The 14974-nt window shown below is 40.2% G+C and overlaps 1 protein-coding gene across 13 annotated transcripts in view; it reads right to left on the bottom strand.

Moving 5' to 3' along the window:
* Positions 1–6424: 6424 nt before the first annotated feature.
* Positions 6425–14974, bottom strand: part of EML1 (EMAP like 1) — a 130282-nt gene continuing 121732 nt past the window's right edge. For all 13 annotated transcript variants that reach the window (XM_065063516.1, XM_065063519.1, XM_065063518.1 and 10 more), the window contains 5 exons: positions 14441–14538; positions 14228–14315; positions 13944–14039; positions 8263–8393; positions 6425–7981 (listed from right to left, as the gene is read on the bottom strand). In XM_065063516.1, coding sequence (XP_064919588.1) covers positions 7856–7981; positions 8263–8393; positions 13944–14039; positions 14228–14315; positions 14441–14538 — 539 coding nt within the window. In that variant the 3' untranslated portion in view covers positions 6425–7855. The remainder of the gene's footprint in view (positions 7982–8262; positions 8394–13943; positions 14040–14227; positions 14316–14440; positions 14539–14974) is intronic.

Raw genomic sequence — 14974 nt, forward strand, 5'->3', positions numbered from 1 at the left:
CAAGATCACTGTGTTGATTGAAAGACAAGACTGAACCATGTAATAATTGTTTTGCTGGGACAAACCTTACACCACACTGCTGTCAGGACTAAATGTCTTCTAAGAGACTTAAAGCTATTCATTTGTATGAACACATATATCATTTCAGACTGTGGTCTTGTCGGTTCACCTACCCTTGGCCAGGGTGACATCCTGACCCACCATCTCCATCTTTCTGGCCTCGCCAGCCTGTCCACTCTCCCTCACAGCTGCCCCTAATCGCAAATCCTCCTGCATGGCCCAACAAAGAGCTGCACCAGAGAACCCCTGGCCCCAGGGTCACGTCTTTCCTGGCTGACGCCTCCTGCATGGCAAACTGTGATGGACCTGCCCCGTCCTGGTCCTGCTGGAATGACTGCCTAGAAGCTTGCCCTCCTTGTCACTTCAGGGATTTCGTGTTAGGAAGAGGAGGAGCATGCCCAACTTAAATAGTCACACAGCCTGGGGCAACATTCTCTGTAAATATCCTCATATCAGGAGCTCAAGGTCATCCAGTTGTATTTCACAGTGAGTCAATGTCACATCCAGAGCTACATAGCAGTGCAGGAACAGTCTTGTGATTTTCTTCCCACTGAATTTGTCCAGCTCAGAGCTTTTGCTTGAAACTCTTGGGCCTTCCTGTGCGCTTGTCCAAAAAAATACGTAGTTCTTTTCAAAGAGAACAAATGTCCACAATAGTTTGCTTTGCACACTATTTTTGGAAGGCTTTTCCTAAGCAAGGAGGATTTAGCCTCATGAAAGTCACCCTTGAGAGCACTTCATTATAGTGGTTTATTATATGGTATCCAGTAATAGACATATGCATTTATTTCTAAAAAAAAAAAAAGATATATTCTTTAGACAGCAACATGACTCATAACTTTACCAAAGCTGAAGCTGGGTTTCAGTTGCACAATTTCATGGACACCTTCTTGGGGCAGAGAACATGATGGTGGTGGATAGTCAGTACTTTCTCTCAGAAAGGGAGGAGCCCCCTGGCACTTCTAGGTTTCGGTGAGGCGCCAGGAGAGCAGGGTTTGCGGTCGCTGGGAGGGCTGGAGCAGGCAGCTGCAGCCCTGCAGGCAGCAGGGAGCTCTGCTGTGCAGGCAGCCCCTGCTATGGCCTTATCTGTTCAAGACCATCCCTGATTTTAACTTGACAACTTTTATATGCAACTTAAGGAAAAGACATGACTAAACAACAAGTGTGTAGGTGCCCAGTGGGCAAAAGCCAAACCAGTAAGGATGTTTCCAAAGCCCACACACCCTTCTGTGGGACTCAGAGGTAACAGTAGTCCGGTTTCCCCAGTAGCATCTCCAGAGATCCCTTTTCATGCTAGGGTGAGGGCAGGAGGGCAGGAATGGGAAATATAAACACACCTGACAATTCCAGTTTTCCCTGTAACAAATGGTGTAGCTGCATCTGAGCATTGCCAAAGCCTTTCTTTTGATATGGCATATTCCACATCAGGGCATAATGTAGTGCCCTTGGAGGACAGTCTGTCTCTTTGCTGTCTCTTGCAAGAAGGCTTTACTGAGCCAGGCAAGGAGACGCTTCTTTTTGTTTGTTTGATTTATTATTTTTAAATGCCCTTGATCCCACTTTTGCGAGGTCAAGATTGTTTGGCCTTGAGCTTTTTAGAAAGAGAGAACAAAAGCAGTGGTGTTCTCACCCAAAACTAGTCTGAAAGATCTCGGAACAGAGGTGACGCTGTGCTCCTGAGGTCAGAGATGGTTGGGACTCTCCAGGCTGTTAAACTGCGTGTGGCCGCATTTTGTGCTGAATAGGAGCTGAGCACACGGGAAATGCCAGAGGGCTTTGCACTTAAACTGAGCCTCCTGTCAGCTTGCTCTCCAACTGTTTAAGCCCTCGACAGACACTCTCAGAGCTCAGCTCCTGCTCTTCTTAGGTGCTGTAAGGAAGCCAAAACACTTGAACCTCTGGCATAATAACCTCCCCTGTGGTTACACACTGATGTCATAAATTAGGAATTATGATGTCAATGAAAGCTGCTGAAAAGGAGAAGCTGGGCAGGAAGGAAGTATCCCTAAAAGGCTGACATTTATCTTCATGAGAAACTGAATCCAGGATGAACAGCCAAGGCAACTGATTTTGTAGAAGTGAGTTCTCTTCAGGCTGCCTCAAGCAGACAGTTCCCTCTTCAGCACGTCTCTGTGGTGCAAGGCAATGACAAATTACAATAATCCAACATGGCTATAGAAATCATCCAGCCTTTTTAAATTTTGCTTTCTAACCATAATGACTGAACAGCCTGAAAGAGATTTCTTTAGCCTACAACCTCGAATCTGGAGCAAAAGTAGCCAGAATCCACAGAGCAGCTGAATTTGCTTCCCTCTGGCTATGTATTTATTGTAGGTAATTCCATAGGTCAGATATTTAAAATGTTCATCTCTTAGAAGCTCCTGCTAAAACACATTCACTTGCATGGAGACCCAGAAAACGGGCCACTTTTCTCATGGTTGTAACCTCAGCACCTCAGACTAGACCCAAAAGGCAGCCTTTAAGGTGCAGATATGTCCACTAGAAATGAGTGGAAATGTTTGTAGACAGACAAAAGATGGTAAATGCAAACCTGTGCTAAGTTGGGAATGGAGCTGGTGAGGAAGAACCACTTTTTGTGGGGTACAAAACATCAAGCTTTCATACAAACACAGACAAAATCCAAGGTCCCAAGGAAGTGCCCACAGACTCTGGTGGCACCAGCAGTGTAGCACCTTCTTACACCTCCATGTTTGGCAGGAGACCAAGAGGAACTCACAACACCGTGAAATATCCCAATGGACACAGGTCCTCTGAGTAGCTTTCACAGATGAGCCTGTCATTATCACCAGGGACACAAGTAAGGTCTGCCCAACTTTGGGCTAGATGGCAGCTTTTGCTGAACTATTATCAATACTTCCATGTAAATTAGCACTTAGCCTTCTATAACTATTTAATGAATTCACGGCCAACATTGTTGCAGTAAGAAAATTGAAATTGCCACAGAACTGCATGACTAAGGAGACACATAAATGTCTCCCAGCAGGAGCATGAGCCACTAACGTACTCACTCATCCAGCAGCCTCCATCCAGGAGCAGAGAGACCTGGGTGAGATCCTGTCCTTCCCCTCAGGAGCCAGATCCTTATCTCCTACCTTTTGGGCCAGGAGATGCTCTGCCTCGGGACATCTCTGCTGGAGGGCAGCGGTGGGACCGCTCCAGCACAGCTGGGAACCCCGGCCAGTGATGGAAGAAATCAGAGATTTCTGTTTAGGCTTCTTGTAAATCTGTTGTTTTCACTAGAAATTGCAGTGACGTTTTCCCTGCCATCTGTAGGATTTTAGAGGATGTAGTTGAGTGATCTGCCAACAGCCTTCGTTCCAGGGTGGAGGAGAAAACACCACAAAGAAGCCTGCTTGCTTCTCTGAGCACATGCATAATTTTGAAGGGAAGTACTATCTTCTAACACTACTTTGTTTGAAGAATAAGTTTCATCTAAACATTTAACATAGGAAATATGCCCTTGTCTTAATAGGAATAGCAAAAAAACCAATTTTACAAAAACTATTTGCTTTGTGAGAGGATTTTCTTATTCATTTGAAACGGTGAGGTGTTTTCAATTCACTAACATTGAAGTTTTTTTACTTTCCCTTACACTTATCCCCTTTCTTCGCTTCTTTTTTTTTTTTTATTTTAAAAATACTGATTTTTGTAGAGCTCATCTGTTGGAAACTGTTAATACCTCTCAGGTTTCAACAGCCTGTCAAAACTGAGCACGAGCAAAATATCTATGTAATAATAATCTTTCAGGTAGTAATTCAAATTGTACACATTAAGTTGAAAAAGGCTGTAGTTTTAATATATTACAAATATTTGTCCTTTAAGAGTAAAATAAATATATGAAAACAGGCAGATGTAAATAAAATTATTAAAAGCCTCTACTCAAAATGGGTGATGATCCTAAAAAACAGATTGAGTCTATGTTTGGTCTATAAGCATATAAAAGAAGGAGGTAGAAGTCTTTTGGAAGCATATGTATTATTTTTTGAATAATTTAAGACTTAGAGAATAGATATGCTCAACTTCAGGAGCTAATAACTTTGAATATCCTGACATAGAAGTGTTACCTGATTACATATGCTCATCATTTTGGACAAATATGACAATTGTACTGTTGTAGCGAGTGTAGGAGCACAATATCCCACTGCAAATTTCCATACAACAAGAGAGGAAAAAAAATCCATACCCTAAAAATACTTAAAAATCGAAATATGTGATATACATTAAAAGGCTGCTCACAGACAAACAGCGGATGGCTGAGAAATGAGACACTGTTGATCGCCTCAGTGCACCATACCAGTAGGGCAGGGAGGAAGGGGCTAAAAGCAGATGCAGTCACTCATATTTGTAACTGCAAATCAAAGCAGCAGCGTAGATACAGATACAGTAAGAAACCAGGAACTCAGCCCCAAAACGATGAGGGAGGCAGCCAGGGCCACTGGTTTCACAAGCAGTGAAGGGCAGCAAAATGTGCAGGTGAGGGCTAAGGTGGATGTGGTCCTCAAAGCCCAAGTCACAGATGAGCAGTGCTAGAAATGAAAAAAAGTAAGAAACAGGAATCGAAACTGAAGTTGAAAGGGAGGAGCTGAATGCTTGGTAGACAACCAGAGACATGGAGAGTGAGTCTCTCTGAGCAAGGCTGTAGCTGCTGCAGCCAAGGCTGGGGAGGAAAGGAGCAGGAGCAGGAGCCCGGCCGGGTCTCCAACCATGGACTGCAGAGCCAGCCCTGCGCTCCGGGAAAGGGCAGGAAAAACAACTGCTGTAGGTGAACCAGTGTCAGAGTCCCAGGTGCTGCTGAAGGAATGAAATACACAATGTTTGCAAATAACTCCTTCATTTTTTTTTCTTTTTTAAAAAAAATATTATTTTAAAGCAAAAAGAGGATGCTCCTGGAAAAAAAAAATAAATGCAAGAACCACAGAACAAGGGTGGAAGTGGGAAGAACTGAAGATTATATATAACAATGGCAAGATTGTGTAGGCTTTCCTGGATAAAGAAAGAAGAACCACTTTAACAGTCATCAAACGAATATCTGGCTCAAGACGTTACCCACCATTTGCCAATTCAGCTAATACGTTTATCAGGTTTTCAGAGAGGAACAAAGACACATTTAACAGCAAAAGTTAGAGAAGCAGAAGAGGGACAGATGGGCTGGGATTGTTGAAAATCCCCTTTGATCAGTAACCCTAGGGATGGACTTGCAGGATTCCTCATCTATTTCTTGTAAGGGATAACAGTTTAAAATGAAGAAGGGGATCACAACTACATTATTACATCCCAAGAGTAGGGAGAAGGATGAAAAGGAAATAAGCCAACCTAATTTGCAGCTCTGTTTGCCTGTTGCAAGTAATGACAAATCACCTGCAATTCTGAAAGCAGAAAACCCTGAAAGCATTCCCATCTGCAAAAGTACAACAAATTAATAAACAGAAGGTATCATGGTATAATCAACCAAGAATCCAGACAAGCTGAGAACCTGTCACTTGGGTTATTACAACCTCTTAGGATTGGATTAACCCTAGAAAGGGTGGGGATATTCTGCCTTAGTTTTATGGGCTTCAAGCAGAGGCAGATCGACATCACCATCAAAAGAAGTTGTTCCACTTGCTCCTCCGCCCATCTATTTTCTTTTCCACATGGCTCCTTCCTCTGCATAAGCTCAGTGCAAGCATTCATACAGCTGCACAGCTAAATCAGAGAAGGGAACTGAGGAAAAGGTGTTTCTGTTTTGTAGCAGTTGTTGTTTGCTTGGCCTTTTTATCTTTACCCCCTCCCAAATTGATTTTTACTTAGGTCCATCTCCTGGCTGGGTTCTCCCTGTGGCCACAACAACAGTCGTGCTGCTGCATGGGATGGGGATAAGCAGCTGGGGGCAAGAGCTCTTCTTTCAGCAACAGTGCCAGGTAACATCAGGTTAAAGTCACCCTGAAACCCTGGGTGTCCAAAGTCTTGCCTGAGGACAAGTTCCTCACACAGAGGAACTGTCCGGAGCCCTTGCCATGTGCAGCGGAATGATGCTCCTCCACCAGCCAGGTGCTCAGGGACAAGCGATGTGCACCAGGAGGCAGAACCGAGTCAGGTTGCAGGTGAAATCATGTGGCACGTCCTTGTTCCCTGCCGTGAAGCTGGAGTTTCACCCTCCCCGTGTGCATTAGGGATCATGTCCCCAGAGCCATGCTCATGCATGGAATTATGTACCCCGAAATTTAGATTTTATTCCCAAAGATTTGCAAATGCAGCTCTGAGAAGTCTCAAATGTATGTCGTTAAGTAAAAGCCTGTCTCTTCTAGCAAGTGATTCACAATGAAACAAAGATATTTTACTAAAGAGGAAGAATACATTGAAATTCACTTTCATACATGTTTATTGGTGTCCTGCACTTTCAGTGTAGGAGGTTGGAGATGTAATAAAAAAGTTTCAAAATTTATTGATTCCATTGCATTTAAATCACTCTAAACAACCAGTGCTTTAGAGTTCAGAGAATTAACTTTTACTGTCCATTACAAGCAAAATTTTAATATTACCTTTTTCAAGTCCGTTTAGAACTCCTCTTTTAAAATTCTTCGGATACATTCCTCAGAGTAAACAATACATTTCAATCTGTGTCACAATCAACATTGATAAGGCCTTCTTAACCATTTTATGCCACCTCCACTATTACTTCATTGCAAAACACAATCTTATTTGATACTATAAATATCCATCCATGCACAAAACACAGGGGCCAGAAGTTACACATTAATGTCTCATGTAGGCTTCTGAGACTTCCTTTACCCTCTGCAGGTTCATGGTACACTTAAAAAGATATCTTTAGACTTGGTCTACTTGGTCTTAAAATACAAATATACAATATCCATAAGCATAAAAAAGTAAAGCTAGATTGCCTTACCATTTGTTATGAACTGCTAAAATCTTATACATGTACAATATAGCATCATGCTGATTAATATACATATTAGTTAAATATATCAACCAATAATGGGGATGTGGCCAAGCTTTTTTGTTCTGTTTTCAAAAAGGAATTGTTCATATACAAGTAAAAAGATTTTTAATTTAAACTCATATGGAAAACCTGAACCACATAGACATCTGTAAACCCTGCTGAGATATTCAGGTCAAACTGGGGCATAACCTGCTGCTTCACTTGAAAGGGAACACAACTCCTCCCGGGTCATACCCAAGGTGTGCGATTCCCAAGAGAATGCAAATTTACCAGCATTCACATTTTCAGGCCTAGAACACAAATTTTTGCATCTTACATCTCGGTTTAACTTTTTGTATCTATTCATCGCCCTCCATCAGAAACAAATCGGTACCTCGATGTTGTCGTAGATTTTTCTGAATAAGTAGATATACAGTACAAAGTGTAGATAGTGAAACAAATAAGCACATATATACAGTCTTTGAAAGGCATTTTTGTGACCATTTCAGCAGTGTTTATAGGAAACATTTAAGGGAGTCACATTCTGCTGATACCACTGTATTGCAAACTGTCAAGCCACGTTTCTTATATTAAACTTGTACTGCATTGTATATTGTATGACAGAAGAGAAAATCATCATTCTTAAGGTGTGACACAATGAAAAAAAAAATCACTAGACTGAGTAAGGTAACCAGCACAGGGCTTAATTTTCCTGAGGTTTGTAAGAATTTTTTAAACAAAAATCACAGTGACCAGGCTAAACTGCAAACATACTGTTAAATTTTAAATATACAGTTTATACATAAGTTCTGTGCATGGTCGACTCAACTGTGCATGTTCACACTGATGTTTCCTCTAAATGACTCGCCACTGCATAATACTTGTATCTTTTCCGCCTGTGGAGATGAGATGGGTGTCTTCACAGAGAAAATCTACATTAGTTACATGACTACTATGTCCACCGTACACATGGCTTGGAGCCTAGAAAACACCACATTAGTAAGAATATAAGTTGTCATAAAAACATATTGGTATAACATAACAATTCATACAACAATGAAACAAAGACATCACATTATTCTCAAAGTATTTTAATATTAAATTAAATCTTAAATTTAATTGTACACTCAATCAACCTTAAGTAAATCCTTTAGCCATATACTACCATTCTTTTATTTTTCTTTTATTTTTTTTTTAATAGGAAAACAATATTTAATGCATTTGTGCAAGTTAAGAGAGTAAATGTTTAGGAAATGCCTTACCCTAAACTGTGAACATGGATATGAGAAGAGATGTACTTTGCCAAAATCATCCCCTGTTGATAGCAGTTTTCTCCCATGTGATCGACAGACAGCATTGATATCTGTCCCATCTGAACCTTCAGGCCATACACCTGAAACACAGAGGGACTAATTACAGTTTTTTATAAAGGAAATAAAAGCGACAGCTTAAGGTTTTGTTAAAATATCAACAAAGGATTACTTGTTTAAAAAAAAAAAAAAGATAAAACCATAAAAATAACTGCAGCTGAGTCAGTATGAATACTTCCGTACCAGCAAAAGACCAGATCCTAATAGGAAATGAGGCACATAAACAAATATTTTATTTCTTCTAGTCAGCAAAGTGCTTTTTACTCTGAAGAGTTCTGCTGAATTACAGTAATGTGTTTGAGCCTAAAAGAATTTTTATGTGCTAATGTAGAAAAAGAGCAGTTTCTGCTTTTGTTTTTTCCCTTCTGCTTATCCCTGTATGAGCTAACATACTTTTGTCATATGACTGTAGTCTAAAAGACTACCTATGTATGACTCAACATATTTCTTCATGTTACTGAAGTGTAAAACCTATGACACAATAAATACATTTTAAAGTGTTATTCAGTAATTAATAGATCCCTAGAAAAGAAACTGAACCTATTATACATTTTAAAAATGCTTTTGTTTTACTGTAAGTAATTCTCCTTCCTCACATAGTCTACTCCTTGCTGTTCTTGCACAAACTTGTGTTCTAAAATTAAACTGTAGGCTAATCAAAACAACAACCAAATCGATGTACCACATCTTTAAACCTTCTGAACATTTGCCTGTAATAAACTGTAATTGTAATAAAATCCAAACAGTTACTGATTAGGTTTTTTTTTTTGGTATGCAGTGCTGGGCGTTTTTTATGATTTTCATAATTCGGATTTTATTTAATCTCTACTCAGTATAAACAATACTGAACCTTGAGAGACCACTGACATAATCAGTTATAGAATCATAGACTGGTTTGGGTTAGAAGCACCTTAAAGATCATTAAGTTCCAGCCCCCCTATCCCCTGCCCTTGGCAGGGACACCTTCCACTAGACCACGTTGCTCAAAGCCCCATCCAGCCTGGCCTTGAACATTTCCAGAGATGGGACACCCACAGCTTCTCTGGGCAGCCTGTTCCAGTGCCTCACCATCCTCATGGGGAAGAATTTCTTCTTTATATCTAATCTCAATCTACCTCTTTCAGTTTTCAATCTTCATCCCTTGTACTATCACTACATGCCCTTGTAAAAAGTCCCTCCCCAGCCTTCCTGTAACCCCCCTTTAGGTACTGGAAAGCTGCTATAAGGTGTCCCCAGAGACTTCTCCAGGCTGAAAAACCCCCACTCTCTTAGCCTGTGTTCACAGGAAAAATGTTCCAGCCCCCTGACCATGTTCATGGTCCTTCTCTGGAACCACTCCAACAGGTCCATGTCCGTCTTATGTTGCAAGCCCCAGAGCTGGACACAGCACTCCAGGTGGGGTCTCATGAGAGCAGAGCAGAGGGGCAGAATCACCTCCTTTGACCTGCTGGTCATGCTGCTTTTGATGCAGCCCAGGACACAGTTGGCTTTCTGGGCTGCAAGTACATGTTGCTGGGTCACGCTGCGCTTCTCATCAACCAACATTCCCAAGTCGTCCTCCTCAGGGCTGCTCTTGATCCATTCTCCACCCAGCATGTATTTGTGCTCAGGATTGCACCAATCCACGTGCAGGACCTTGCACTTGGTCTTGCTGTACGATATGATAGCTCATTTCCTTTTTCTTATTTGAAAATCAAAGCCATGCTTTTTTCTCCTCCTGTTCTCTGAAATTCATTCATTACATCTCTTCTCATAGAACAATATTTAGACGGATAATTTTTCTTGCTGGTCAGCACATTATCTGTTGGTCCAACATGCAAAAGCCAGAAGCAGCTATTCCAGCTGTGACTGAAGCAGATACTGATAAATGGATGATTACTTCACATTTTGCAAGGCATCCTTTTCATTATACATCCCACTGATGCATCTGTCTTTTCTAAAACCACATAATGCTGTTGACTCACATTCAGTTTGCATGCAAGAGTCATCTGACCTTTCTGTACAAATGTACTCTCTTGCCTGCTCTCCTCCATTCTGGATTTATACAACTGGGTTCTGCTGTTTAGGTGTGGAACCTCCTATTCATCTCTATTTAATTGCCTCCTTTTTCATACCATTCCTCTGTTTCTCAATACAATTTGCTAATCCTGTAGCTTCGTGTCACCTACAAATTATACACAGTGTTCTGTCATCCATGTTATTAATAAATGTATTCAAACAAACATCATATTCAGTGTACAGCCTTCTAGTCAGTTTTGAACTCAACCAGTGTTGGCTCTGCTTCACTTGCAGCGTTGTCAAGCTTTGCACAGCATCTTACATTTCTTCTTCTCCCATCCTTCACCACAAATACTACTTTTTCCAAAACTGGGCATGTGATAGGCACTGGTGCCTTGGTTGTGTATCCAGCAGCACATGGCTCTTGCAAGAGCATACAGACAATCAAGCATTTTATGGTCTTTAGTCCTTCACACCTCCATGTGTTTGTATCACTAAAATGTCCCCCACTGGACACACTTCTTTACATGCTGTTGACTTGCAGTTGAATCATCTCTAAACATTTCCAGGCTGAGTAATCTGTTCTCATGCCTGAAGACAGGTGTTCAACAAACCAATGTACATTTTCCCCCCTGCACCGGTTGTGTTGCTCTGCAAGCGCTACTTGTGATTTTTACGTGGTTCTACTAGAGTGAGAAAATATCCCTCATTTCAGTCAGCCAGTAGCTACTGAAAAATCAATATACAAGACGCCTCACATCCTTGATGATGTGAATGCTTCTTCCATGTCCAGTGGAGCAATCCTGGCAAGCATTTAAAGATTGTTCATACTGGCTGCTCTGAGGCCCCAAAGTACTGAATAGCAGAGTGTCTTCCAACATTACCAGACTGGTTTCAAATTTATAATTTATGAGCTTCTTCAATTTATTATTTTAGCCACTGACTTTGCGCTTTATCCTCTCCATAAGGGCTCTGAGGGCAAATACACAATTCCACAGATATTGCATTAATTCTTCTCCATTTTTTCCAGTACTTTGCCTGTTCTCTGTCCTGAAAATGAGTACTAATGGTCCTGACATTATGCTAACCACTTGTTTTCACAGATACAACAAAGTTCATCACACTTAGAAGTTACATATTTTCAAAGTATCTAACTATTTTCTAATATACTCCTTCCTCTGCTGAAGGCAGAGGCCTTTTCATTAGTGGCACTAACTGGATTAGCCATCAGATTGACGTAAGTCTTCTAAAAAAGACACATTAAAAAAGAAAAAAAGAAGTGTTACTTCAGCCTTAGCAGTGTCATCTCTCCTCTCCACATAGCAGAACAATATTGTCGTTGGCCCTTCTGTTATTTGTGTTTATGCTGCAAGCATGCATTTATGCTTAGGTTTGTTTATGTATCTTCTTGATCCTCCAACAGCTTCTACTTTCTGCATTTTTCTACCTTGTAGGAACAACAGTGTAACCAAATCTGTGTCTTGCTGCCATTCCTATCTTTCCTCTTGGCTGGCAGATTTTCTGCCCTTCATATCACTGAAGGAATTATTGCATCTCGCCTTTTGTTCAACTTCAGATCTTCCCTAACAGGCCTTTAGATTTTTACGTTTTCTTTTCCTGAGGTCCATTATTTTCATTTTGTTGCTCTTTTTCCTTTCTATACTAAGGATCACACCTTCCTGATTCCTAACATAAGATACATTCACATTCTCAGCAAGGTTCTTCCATTTCCCCAGAATCAAATCTGGAAGAAGCTCACCTCTGGGTGCTGAGCTATTTCTGTATCAGAAGACTTTTAAGAACTTGCTGGTTAGCCAGTGAACTGCAATTCCTTTCTCAAAAGACACTGGAATAGTTAAACTCTCACATCCTCAGCAGTTCCTGTGATTTGACTGATTCTGCGAGCTATTAAAAATATTCCATTAATTTGATCTTTCTGGAAGGATGGGCAACAGTTTAACCCTGCCACCATTAATATTATTTTTTTTTCACCTATAATTATTACGATTTATCTGTGTTAACTTCCCAGTCTAAATCTAACTGTACAGCTATGAATCCTCAGTATATATGGCACCATGTTCCATACATAAAAATGTTCTATCACTTTGGCATTTCACATCCTTTCTGAATAGGTTGTATCTTTTTACTTTAAAATGCCATTAATTTGTTGAACATCCTCACAATCTTCATTACATTACTAAAATAATAATTGTGATAATTATTAAAACTTGCAACTACTTCTATTTATTCCTCATCTTTCTTGATTTAGCTTACAATACACCAGTTCAGCATGGAGGATGTTTCCACATGTTCCCCATTGGCCCAGTAGATCATTACTTTCCACAGACTTGCTCCAAAAGCTGATCTGTTGCAAGGGGGCAAAAACCCCTCTGAGGTGTGACACCCCTCTCCGATGACCAAAAGTAGCCTCATGTTCTAACGCAATATATTTTGCATGAATCCAAATTATGAAGTAAGGAATACTGACTCAAAGTATTCATAATTTCAGAATATCTGAACCTTTGATGCTAAATGCAGAGACTTTGTGGCTTTGTAACTGTGTCAGGTACACTCAAACTGCAGGAATACACTAATAGTTCCGTAGGGGCCATCATCCCTTATAGGAGAAACACATCACAAACACACAGCCAGGCTTCTAGGGCTTCTTCCTCCTACTAGATCTGCGTGTTGTTGTGATACCCAGGCACTGCCTGACAATTTTACAAACTACAAATATGTCTTCCCAGCATATTGCTACTGCCATCCCACCTTTAGGCTCCAAAAGCATATCCTTTCTGGCTGCCTTCAAACACATCACTGCTGTTATTCTACGTGAAATATGGGTGAAAAATCTTGCTTCCTTACTGCTTATACTAAATCAGATTCTTCTCTGAACTTCTACCATGGCTTCCTATTTTGTCTTGAGGAGTCAAGAATCTGAAGCTTCTCATACTCAGCTTTTGTAACGATCTGTCTAGCTCTGCAGACATTGTGGAATGAGCACAAAGCTTCGGCGCATGCTGGGGAAAGCAGCTCCTTCAAAACTGGCAGAAGTCCCAGGGCAACAAACCATCCTGATTTTGTTACCTTTTAATTCTTTCTTCTTGTAGCCCTTTCACCTCATTTAATTGTTATATATTGTATCAAAATACATTGTAAGTACTTAGTGACCGATACTGTCACCCCCTTTGTGTTTGTACAGTAACTAGTACAAATGACACTGGTTCTGGTAAGGGGATTTGGCCCAGTAGCTGTCTAAATAAATGATAATTCCATAGAACTGGTACTTTAAATTAAGAGATGAGAAGCAGCTCTAGTGTGACAGAAAGGGTACTGTATGATTTCTTCCTTGTCTTCCACTTATGTTGCAATTTAATATTTACACTTGAAGCTAGCAAGAATAACAAATTAGCGTCTTTCTGGATTGAAATAAGAGGACAGATTGTAATAAAAATGGTGTAACAGAAGTTCTGTACTTTTCCCTGAAATATGAATAGTCATGTTTCATAAGCTGGGAATCCAAGTATTTTTTAATAACAAGAATGACAAGAACATGTAAGGGGAAAGATACTTACCAAAAACATGGAATCCTAAAGTACAGGTGTAAGTGTCCCATTCTATATCTCTGGTTGTTTCAACACTCACGACTTGTTTACAAGCAGAGGGAATCCCTACAATAGAAAAAAAACCACAAAACATGATAATGTTTTTAATTCTCAAGTTGTATAGATTTTTGATTGCACCAGATGAATTAAAACATATGGTCTAGCTTGGCAGTTACATGGTCTCATTTAAATTTTAAATCTGTATTAGAATGCCTGAACTTTGCATAAAAAGACTAAATATAATTCTTACTCACAGTACAAGATTTCATAGTCTCCTGAATTGGACACAAGATACTGTGAATTAACAGACCAGTCCAGATGAGTAATGAAGCTGGAATGACCCTACAAAGAGAGAAATATTGTATTAACTGCACTAACAGTATTTCTCAGTGTGACAGTATTAAGTATGTTTTGTAGCACTGTATTAGGTGGTTAATATTGAATATAGAGAAAAGAAGGTTGCTTACCGAACATTTGCCAACTCTAGTGTATTTTCTTCCATTTTCACTTACACTATATATATAAATACAGTTGTCATGGGAACCTATTGCCAAGAAGTTTCCATCTATAAACACAGAAGTGAAGACTAATTATTCCTGTAAGAAAGAACTTAGGCTAATTTTGAAAAGCTAGTGCATCACAGACAAGAGGAAATGCTCTTAAAGGCCTGAATATCAAAAAATGAAAACCAAAATTCTATTTTTAATTTTTCAGTTGCATGTTGATTACTGTTTCAAGATTACAAAACAGAAAGTTTATACAGCAAATAGGAGTTAAAAACTCATGACATTTCTGGAAGTGGCTACGGTCCATTTAGGGCTAACCTGACTGCAACAACCTGCACAGCTAAGTCATATTTGTTTTTCCCTTCCCAGTGAAACCATTCTGAGCATGTGGGGGAGGGAGGAAAAAGAAAACTAGAGCTTAAGACACCACCCATTCAGTGCTGCCAATGGTTCATGGCATATTTATATTCAACTTCAGCATGGCAAGTGGGCAAT

The sequence above is a fragment of the Columba livia genome, chromosome 5 (genome assembly GCF_036013475.1).
Source record: "Columba livia isolate bColLiv1 breed racing homer chromosome 5, bColLiv1.pat.W.v2, whole genome shotgun sequence".
Classification (NCBI taxonomy): domain Eukaryota; kingdom Metazoa; phylum Chordata; class Aves; order Columbiformes; family Columbidae; genus Columba; species Columba livia.